The sequence below is a fragment of the Salvia splendens genome, chromosome 16 (genome assembly GCF_004379255.2).
Source record: "Salvia splendens isolate huo1 chromosome 16, SspV2, whole genome shotgun sequence".
Lineage (NCBI taxonomy): Eukaryota > Viridiplantae > Streptophyta > Magnoliopsida > Lamiales > Lamiaceae > Salvia > Salvia splendens.
In genome coordinates, this window is record NC_056047.1 from 26,831,350 (window position 1) to 26,842,882 (window position 11,533).

The following is an 11,533-nucleotide window of genomic DNA, read 5'->3' on the forward strand; positions in this document are numbered from 1 at the left end:
GAATTATTATATCAAAAATCGGGTGGTGTCAATTGTCATCGACTTTCTTATTTTCAACTGCATGAAATTTCGCAATTTGAAAAAGTCACATGCTAGAAATTTAGGAAAGATGGATGTGGCATCATATGCCCCACAAGCTCTAACGTAAAATGAAGGGCATATTTTTGTATTTTTCACAACAATGCTTATTTTATTTCAATTCTATGCATAAAGACAATTTTATTTCAATCCTGTTATTGCGGCTGCATATGTTTGTACCAATCATTTTATCTATTTGTCATGTTACATAAATTTTGGATTTTCCTAGGTCACAAAATTGGATGACCAAATGCTTCTATTATTTTCCCTACCGCATTATTTGCTCGTATTATTGCCGTTATTATCAACGCAATTTATTTATATTATCATACTCTACTATTAGAAATTGAATTTTAAGAGTTGGAAATTTGCTGCAGATTATTTTTAATCGATGATTATACTGTCGAATAAGAGCAGCTTGGCAACAATGACAAGTAAATTTGTTTTCATAATTTTGAAATAATTCAAGATTGAATTCATATTGTCATTTACTGAGGCTAGTGGAATTCATCGATCTTTAATTAGTCAAGTTCTGGGGGGTCAAGTTAGGTGGCTGAAGCTTACCTTTTCTTTTCCATTTTATGATTTTTCTACCTTCTAAAAAGTGCCTTTATAGTTCACACCAACTACCATCTTCTGAACTTCGAGATTTTGCCACTGCACCACCTAATATACAAAATTTGAAATTTAATACCATTGTATATTTGAAATATTTTCAACAAATTAACAACTTTATGATACAAATCATCCAATTGATTTTTATGGTCTAGATTCTAGTAGCTAGTAGCATTATACTATGATTCTTCTTGCGATCAACAAATTTATTAGTGGCATAAATTTTTTAGTGTGACATAAATTATACCTGATCTTTTACTTTCGCACATAAATGGTACCTGATCTTTATTTTATATAGTTTTTGGTACCCCATGACAAAAATAACCCTAGGTACTAAACATGTGATTTTTTGTTATGAAGTATATTTTTGGAAATTTCAATTAAATAGAACCAAATATGTGATTTTTTTCTTCCTTTCTTATTTCTTTTCTTCTTCTTTTGTTCATTCTTCTTTCTTTTTTCTTCATTTTCTTCTTTCTTTTTAGTATTTTATCTTCCTTTCTTCTTTCTTTTTTCTCCTTAGTTTATGTTTCCTCTTTTTTTCTTTTCTCTTCTTTTTCTTCTTTCTTTTTAGTGTTTTATACATACATCTAATTGCATTCATAATATAAATCAATAACAAAACACCTAATTAAATTAATTATTTAAAGTAATTAAATCAATTGAATATTTTTAATCAAATTATTTATACTCATTTTAGGGTTGAAACACCTAACTAAAAATATTCAACTCTTTATCATTATGAATACAATTCACAATTTTAAATTTTGATTAAGACTATATTGATTAGTTATTAATTTAATATAAAATAATTATTATTATTTATTAATTATTACTAATTTTACTATTATAACAATAATATTATTATATTATTAAATATAATTATAACTATAATTATGATTAAGTATATTTAAATGATATTAAAAAATAAATTAATTAATAATTTATAACATCAAAATAATATTAATTAATAATAATAGTATAAAGAGTGAGGAGAATGAGAGAAGATATTATAATATCACTTTTGGTACTAGTTTTGTCAATGCCCAAAATATCATTTATGACACATCAACAAATAAAAGTATACTTTTTTGTAGTATAAAATACCAAACCCAACACAATATGAAAATTTCCAATTTTTCAGTTGTAGACCAAAATGCATCAGATCTGCACATGTCTAATTAAATAAAAGTGAAAATCCAAACAAATCAGAAATTAATTTAAAAACACCATTCTAATTCCATGATGCTATCCTCTACAAAAAAAAGACTAGTCCATAAATATTGCTAATTATATACACAAATTGTAGAAAAAAAATCATTTTTTTCAATCAATCATCGGATTTGTATCATCATCGATAGAAACAGAATTCCTCTTGATGAACTCCAAACAATCAGCAATCGCCTCCGAGCAGAATGAATTCGAGTGGTTCATCGTTCTAACCACCGTATACCGGCATCCGCTGACCCGGTCCGTTCCGGTCGAACCGCCTTTATTTCCTCTTCTGCTTCTTCGGACCAGATTCCTCCTCAGTAGTCTTAGACATTTGTAAGAATTCTTCCACTTGTTGAAAACTCTCAAAATAAACAAGAAATTGGTGCGAAGGCGATGCACTGAGAATCTTCTCGAGTTGAGACGAAGTCCCTTCATTCCACACCATCTCTTGCTCATCATTTTCTCGTAGTTTGTCGTACTGATTTACATTCATATATATATATATATATATATATATATATATATATATTTATATATAAAGAGAATGGGGCAATGATTTTTTGTGAGGGGTCGTTGGGGGTGCGTGGAAAACGATATGTATTTAAGACTTTTGTTGGGTTGTACGCGATAGAGGAATTCAAAAAAATAAAACAAATTAATTATGTGTGGAGTTTAGGGGGAAATATTTTTAAATGGGGAAAATGAGAGGAAATGGATGGGGGGACAAAGAGACATGGGAATTGAAAAATAATGGGTGTTTTGCCAATTAAAGTGACTGGAGTTGTTGATTAGATGGGGCTAAGAAGTCTAAAAACATCTTGGGATTTGTTGGTTGCATGAATCACAAAGGTGACCTAATTCTTGATTTCTTTCACCATTTTATGTCTTTTATTTCTTGTACACATTAAAATGTAGTAAACCAACTGTCCATATAACTTATATACTCTCCGTCCCAAGGAAGATGACCTCTTTTTTGAGTGGTATTAGATTTTATATTCCTTCTGTCCCATGAAATATGAAACGTTTTCTTTTTTGGATTGTCCCATTAAAAATGAAACGTTTCATAAAATGGAAACAACTTTATCTCTACTTTTTCATCTCTCTTACTTTACTCTCTCTTCATTAACAAACAAAACAATACTACATAAAATCTCGTGCCGATTCCCAAATATTGTATATTTAATGGGACGGAGGGAGTACAACTTTATTTTATGTGTTAAGTGAAAAGAATTAAGTAAGTACAATATAATAAAATAGAGATAAAAATATTTCTATTTTAGTAATGAGTCATCTTGATTGGGACAAATTAAAAGAAAAAGTTAGTAATTTTCGGTGGGACGTAGGAAGTACTTTATATGCCTACATTGAGATATAACTAATCAATAGGAGTAGCTTTTAGAAAATTTTGATCTACGTGCGTTGGGGAAAATTATGACTTTAATGGTTTTTCCAAGTCCTTACTAGAATTTGCAATTGATAAGATACTCTAAGATATACTATATGTGTAAAACAACTTTTAGTCTACTATTCCGGCCACTTAGTACTATTAATTAATTTGTAGAATTTGGATTAGTACTTTTATTTCATGTCGTTTTAGTATTTGTTTATTAGTTTATGGGGTTGTGATGAGGACGAGTTATCCTTCACTACTTGCTCCGGAATTAAAATAGGTATAATAGTGTAGTAATAAGATAAGTTTTAAATATTTTATGATCACATAGATTGTGACGTTAGTCGGCCATTTGATATTTTTAATCTGTACTGTAATACTTTAAGTCTGTTTTCCTAAAATTAAATCAACATATTATCAAACATAGATTTAGCTGCTAATCAAATGACACCTGCAGCTCGATTTCTAAATGGACAAAATAATTCAATTAACAAATCCGTGAATTATAATCATGATTCCGTGATTACCCACAAATTAAAACCGAATAAAATGATGGTTTAGGGTGTTACATTTCATAATCATGTGAGCTTATTTTAAGTACAGTAACATTCATCTCCTCTATTTAAATGTTTATTTTGCTTCAATCTTTTAAGAGATAATTGAATTAGAATATTGAAAATTGATACACAAGCACTCGAACAACTTGCGTATAATTATGCCTATAATAATAGTTTAAAATAATTTTATGTGTTGACATGAGCTAGCAATCACATGTTACTTGATCAATTTCGAATAGATAATATTTAAAAAAAACAAGTCAATCTAGTATATTATGCCTTACAAAGGTAGCTATAAGCAGAATATTGATGAAACTGACTTAAGAATTTTAATGTTAATTTGCATAAGGTCGGTAATATCGGTGGAGTAAGGGCATCTCCAACGGCACTGCAAAACGCAAATTTGCAGTGAAAACAACCTCCAACCATACTAAAAAACGCATCCAAATCTGTCCTTTTTTTCGTTTGTGAACAGTACTACTCCATATTTGCAGTAGAACTGTAGCTCGACGCAAAACTTACCAGAAATTGCAATTGAGTCCTTTCTTTTTTATGATATTTGAAGAAGGCCGAGGGCTGAGAGATGCAGAAACAGAAAATTGGAGAAGAAGAATTAGATGAAGAAACTACTTACCTAATTATAGAGAGTTGTAGATGGTTGAAGAACTTGTGAAGAGTGTGGAGATGAAATCGAATGTACAGAGAAGGAAGAAGGGGAAGATTGAAGAGTAGAGGCGATGGGAGAGAGAAGGGGAAATTACAGAGAAGGTAGCGGCGATGAGAGAAAATTAGGTTTAGTAGTATTAATATAGTTAATTACGAGATGGGCTAATTAATGGCATGGGTTAAATAATAATTTATTGAGTATTAGTTATTTTATTGAGTATGAATTGTAATATTAGTATTTAATATTATAATATAACAAATTAAATAATAGTACAATATTTAGTAATAAAAGTACTCATATTACACAACACGTCCTACAAATGGAAATTACGTTACAACGACATAAAACTAAAATAAAAACAAACGACATATTACAATAACAAAATGAAAAACATAATCTAATAATCCGGTAAACCAGAACCAGAACCTCCTATATTATCGAAGTACGAAGGATATGTTCCAGTTGCATAGTCACTTGGTTGTTCTTGTTGCTGAGCTCTTTTTTGTAAAATGCTTCTTCTCTCGGCTTGAAAATAAGCACGACTAACAGGATCAACTATGGAGCTCAAGTCCATAGCCTTGATTTTATTTTCTTCCTTCACAGTTTTGAGATCATGGCTATTCTTTCGTTGTTTCAAAAACATAGACATATTATCGTTTGCTTGTTTCATGCCTGCAGTATATAACTCATTTTGTTTTCCTAGAGTAGCAATAATTGATTCCGAGTTATCAGACTGCTTTTTCTTCAGTTTAACCCTCTTCACCCTGATAGGCCTTGATGAAGAAGAACCGCCAAGGATTTGTTCCTCGCCATCATCACAACTCATAGGAAATGAAGACAAAGTTTGTGAGCCATGCAAAGTATGAGTCTGACTTTCTGAATCAGAACTTTGCATCCCACGTGATGCTTGTTGTCTAGAGCTCCTCCCTGCACAATCTTTAAATTTTTCAAAATTTTTAATCATCTCCCAAACATGAGAAAATTTCCAACCCGATTTGTATTTTGAATCTGTCTTGAGCATTTGCATGGCTTCAATCATCTACAAATAATTATAATCAATTAATCGCATGTTCAAAGAGAAAATGAAACATTAAAATATGATTAAACACTCACTATGTCTGCATTTGAAGCACCGCTTCGATTTCTTGCTTCAGCAGCTTAGATACATCCATGGAATTTTTTTGTTGCTTTCTCGATGGCTTGAATACGAGCCTGCATATATCTTTGCGTACGCTCTGGCCAAGTGAGATCTCTTTCTTCAGCTTGATTGAATCCATCTCCCACGTGCTGCCAGAATCGTTGTACTGATTGTGATGTGCCTATACTAGGATCTTGTGAAATTTCCATATAAACTTTACACAAAAGTATGTCTTCATTCTCTGTATAACTTTCTTGACGAACAGACATTTTGTTAGGAAAAGATAAAGATAAAAACTGGGATGAGATAATTGTGTTGTTGTGGTTTCTTATATGTATAGATATGAAATGATTTTTCTAATTTTTGAATGGATGGCTTGGATGTAAATCTACTTTTGCGATGAGTGGCTACGATTGAAAGCACGCGGATTGTGCTTTTTTTGTTTCCGGATTTTGAATGGATGGCTAGGATTTAGATCTACTTTTGCGATGAGTGGTGACGATTGAAAGCACGCGGATTGTGCTTTTTTTTGTTTCTAGAATTTGAATGGATGGCTAGGATTTAAATCTATATTTCCGATGAGTGGTGACGATTGAAAGCACGCGGATTGTGCTTTTTTTTGTTTCTAGAATTTGAATGGATGGCTAGGATTTAAATCTATATTTCCGATGTGTGGTTACGATTGAAAGCACACGGATTGTGCTTTTGTAAAACCATTATAAATTGAAGGCATGTTTTGATCATTTATCATATCAATCAATCACTCAAATTCATCTATCATTCACCATGAAGCCCAATTTTATTTCTAGCTCTTCATCTTCTGATGAAGATGGTGAAAATGCTCATATGATATACACTTACAACCAATTTATGCAGGATATGCAACGTAGAATCGACAACAACAACATGTTGATTCAATACCTTCGTGACCGTCAAAGTCCACAAATATATCGTGGATCAGTTCCAGGGCATATTGTCATCAACCGTGACCGAGAGGGTGCTTACGCTAGATTGTACAATGATTATTTTGCTAATAATCCATTGTATAATGAAACCATGTTTCGTAGGAGATTCCGGATGTCTCGTCCATTGTTCCTTCGTATTGTGGATGCAGTTAAGGAACATGATGACTACTTCGTGCAACGACCAGGTGGAACCGGAAGGCTTGGACTATCATCTCTTCAAAAGGTAAAAGCTGCTATTCGTATATTGGCATACGGTGTACCAGCTGATGCTTGTGATGAGTATGTGAAATTAAGTGAGAGTAGTGCGATCAAAAGTCTAAAACGTTTTTGTCGTGCAATAATAGAAGTTTTTTCAACGCAATATTTGAGAAGTCCGACAACTAGTGATATTGCTAGACTTTTATATATTGGTGAGCAACGTGGATTTCCAGGGATGCTTGGCAGTTTAGATTGTATGCATTGGAAATGGAAAAATTGTCCTACAGGGTGGAGCGGTTCATATTCAGGTCGTAGTGGAAGTCCTACAATTATCCTTGAAGCTGTGGCAGATTATGATCTTTGGATATGGCATGCTTATTTTGGATTGCCCGGCAGCAACAACGACATCAATGTGTTAGATTCCTCTCATCTTTTTTATAATCTCACTCAAGGTATTGCTCCTCCTACTTATTATGTTATTCAAGGTAAAGAATACAATATGTGTTATTACCTAGCCGATGGAATATACCCAAAATGGTCTACTATTGTGCAAACAATTCATGAGCCTCGTACCCCAAAGACAAAATATTTTGCTATGAGGCAAGAGGCATGTAGAAAAGATGTCGAACGTGCATTTGGTGTTCTCCAATCACGTTTCTCAATTGTAGCAGGACCAGTGCGGTATTGGGATAAAGAAGTGTTGCATGACATAATGATTACATGTATAATTTTGCATAACATGATAGTTGAAGATGAACGTGACCTGAGTTCTCCAATCGAAGTTGCTAGAAACGCACCACAACCAGAAGTTAAGATGACGACAAATGAAGATGTTCGATTTCAAGAGTACTTGACTCGGTATGCCGCAATAAGAAATAAAAATGCACATCTAGAACTTCGAAATGCATTAGTTGATCATTTGTGGGAAAATTTCTCAAATACGCAATCTTGAATTTTAGCTACTTTTTATGTGTTGTCCTATGTTTTATATAAACATGATGTCTTTGAATGTATTTTAATTTATGTATAATCATGATGTCTTTGAATGTATTTTAGTTTATGTTTGAATGTTATTATAAGTACGTTTGATTTATTATAATTTGAAGTTAGTGTATATTTTATTGAATGCATAATATATATATATATATATATTATGATAAATAATTGTATCAAATTATTTAATTATATTTGGAAAATTATTGACAAAAATGTTGTGGGGTGAATGTGTAATTTAAATAAATATGTAGTTAAAATTGAAAAAGTAAAAAAAGTAGGTGAATGTGGAATATTCTTTTGGGTTTTGAGTTCGGTGTAAATGGTTGGAGTATAATTACTGTTTGAGTTTGGTGTAAATGGTTGGAGATGGCCTAAGCATTAAGCTGGGCTGGTTTTATTTTTGAATTAAAAAGTTACAGGCACTATGTCACCCACGTGCTCTTCAAGTGATTTATAATTTCTAAAGAAAGTTATAGGAGTAGTTAATTGAGAAATATAACATAAAGATTAAAATTAAATATCCATTAAAACTAGAGTGAACTAGGCTGAACTATAGGTTTATCTTGCCAATAGTCCTTAAATTTTAAAAATATATACAGTAGTCTCTTAACTAAGAGTTTATTTCAAAATTGGTCATTTTGCATTTTTTTTATTGGAAAATGCCTTTTTGGGGCTGGATAATTTCGTCTTTACACAATTTTCACTTTTTCTATCTGATATTATTTTAATTATATAATAAATCTAATATTATTTCAGAATTATTTTCTTCTTCCATTTGTCATCCTTCATTTTGTTTCTTTATTTCAATGTCAGATTTAATTTTATAAAATTATATTTTAAATTTATATTTTTAAATACCAATAAATTATTTTGAATTAAAATTATTAATCTGAGGATTCATTTTGATGTTTTCTTCGCTTCTTTGTCAATACTAGTATATCTTTGTTTAGTCACTGATCGCAACTTTTAGTATTATTATGGTTTGACTATTTGATGTCAACTATATAATGTCAACTATAAGTTGTTCACATTTGGTGTTAAGGCTATTGACGATAATACCCCCGAGTTGACATAATCTACTTGCAGTTGACATTTCGAAAATGTTGTGGATGAGTGGCTGAAAATGCATCTCAATTCTCAATTAAGCTAAAAAATCTCAAGCTAACAGGACCCTATATATATATATATATATATGGAAAATGATCAATACAAAACTTGATCTCAATACAAAATCCAGACCAAATCCTGACCATGAGATTTGACAATCCAACGGTCAATAATTAAACAAAAACACGGAGGGTCATTGTAAAGCAGTTTTAGGTCATATTATAAACTTTGGGTTTGAGGTCATGTTAAGATCATTTCATGTCATCCTTACTATAATGACGTAAAAATAAGCTTACAATGACCTAAAAATGACTTTTGTATGCTTGGTTCTGCATTTTTGTATTAAGAATGGTTTTGCATGGATCAAAACCCTATATAAGATGATCATATGATAACCCCAAATTTGTGTGATAACCCTATAACCAAATCTGGACCACACATATTTTCTAATCATGTGGTTCAGATTCAAACTTAGCTTTCCTTCATAAAAAAGGCGCAGAGGGTAAATATGTCATTTCTCTCATTTAATTTCTGAATTTCGCTCTTGATAAAATGATAAAATGATACTCGCAGCAAATAAAATGATAAAATGATACTCACAGCAGATAAAATGATACTTCTGACCTATAAAATGATAAAATGATACACGCAGCAGATAAAATGATACTTCAGGCCTATAAAATGACAAAATGATACTTGCAGCAGATAAAATGATACTTATGACTGATAAAATGATAATCTTGGGTGATTATCCTCTAATGGTGGTGTAAGTCAATTAGATTAAAAAGTCAATTTTGTAAGTCAAGCGTCGAAGACGTGTATTCATCTGAAATTACCAACTAATAGGAGAAAGTAGAAGTAGTTCATAAAACAAAAAGCTAAGAGAGACCAGAAATCAACCTTGCTTCTAAAATCAGCAGAAAGTTTATGAGCAACACCCGATGGTCCAAACAGTGGATTCCTAGTAATCCAAGATGAGGAATATGTTGTTTCGGGCTGTGCAAAAATCGCAGCCTCAACCAGCTGCCTTTCCCTCAAGACAAGGAGCTCATAGTTTTGTTAGATTAAATCTAGACCACATATTTTAAAAATATGTGGTGGAGATTTAGTTATAGGGTTAAACTCTGCATTCAATTTCTCTCACACTCAAACCCTCCAAATCGCATTTCAAACCCTTGCTTCTTCTGTTTCGAAGGAAAAATCATCCAAATTCTGGAATATGTCGAAGGAAAACGCTTAAGCATCATCGAAGGAAGGCTGGATGAAGTTTATTACTTATTTCACTTTTGTTTTTGCTCGATTTTATCATTTTGCCAGAGATTCTCGTTTTTTTAGATTCTATAGTTTTTAGTGTAGATTTAGAGTTACATATGGCATCATGATGAATTTACTTTGAATTTACTTCATACTTGGTTTTGTATTATCAATTCATACCTTATTCCATGATGAATTATTGTTTTAAATTATAAAATGATAGTTTCAGGGGATAAAATGATAGTTTCAAATGATAAAATGACATCAGGGATAGAAATCAGCTACTTCTACTAATGTATTGAATTTCATACCAATCATTAGCTTCAAAGCATCATCACAAACATGAATGTACATACCTACAAATCAATAAAACTATCATTTTATCAACTCAGAGTATCATTCTATCCGGCAAAACTATCATTTTACCAACTCAGAGTATCATTCTATCCGACAAAACTATCATTTTATTAACTCAGAGTATCATTCTATCCGGTAAAACTATCATTTTATGCAGTAAACCTAACATTTATAAGCCAAAAGTATCATGTTAACACATAATCTGCAATGCATAATATGCCATTTTGTTATGCAAAATTGAAAACATTTTCCCAGTCACAGTTATGCGAGAAATGTGGAAACAAAATCTGGAGATTATGGAATAATGAACCAAATCGGAAGAAAATCTGGAGCATATGGAAATAAAATAGGCGAGAAATATGGAAACAAAATCACTGAGAAGAGAGAATCGAACTGAGAGAGAGTGAAAGAATGGAGCGAAATTCAGAAATTAAATGAGGGAAATGACATATTTACCCTCTGCGCCTTTTTTATGAAGTATATCTAAGTTTGAATCTCAGCAACAAGATTAGAAAATATGTGTGGTTCAAATTTGGTTATAGAGTTATTACGTGATTTGGGGGTTATCATATGATCACAAATATATATATATATATATATATATATATATATATATATATATGGTCAATAAGTCAAATTCTGTAAAAAAAATCAAAGCAAATCTCTGCCATTAGATCCTTAGATTGGACGGTTTGGATGGTTGTGATAAGCTACATTATTAGGCTAAGATATTACATTATTAGCCAAACTACATTATTAGACAAAAATGCTACATTATTTTACTAAATAGTACATTATTTGATCGCAACATATAATGTCAACTATAAGTTGTTGTAATTTGATGTGCAGGCTTTTGACGATAATACCCCCGAGTTGACATAATCTACTTGCAGTTGACATTTCGAAAATTTTGTGGATGAGTGGCTGAAAATGCATCTGAATTATCAATTAAGCTAAAAAATCTCAACCTAACAGGACCATATATATATATAGGGG

At 31.5% G+C, this 11,533-nt stretch overlaps 1 protein-coding gene across 1 annotated transcript; it reads left to right on the plus strand.

Moving 5' to 3' along the window:
* Positions 1 to 6,440: 6,440 nt before the first annotated feature.
* LOC121771223 (putative nuclease HARBI1) lies at positions 6,441 to 7,785 on the plus strand. Its single transcript, XM_042167997.1, has one exon. The coding sequence runs from the start codon at positions 6,447 to 6,449 to the stop codon at positions 7,773 to 7,775; it is 1,329 nt and encodes a 442-aa protein (XP_042023931.1). The 5' UTR covers positions 6,441 to 6,446; the 3' UTR covers positions 7,776 to 7,785.
* Positions 7,786 to 11,533: the final 3,748 nt, after the last annotated feature.

Coding starts and splice junctions, on each gene's coding strand:
- LOC121771223 (XM_042167997.1), top strand. CDS start 6,447: ATGAAGCCCAATTTTATTTCTAGCTCTTCATCTTCTGATGAAGATGGT.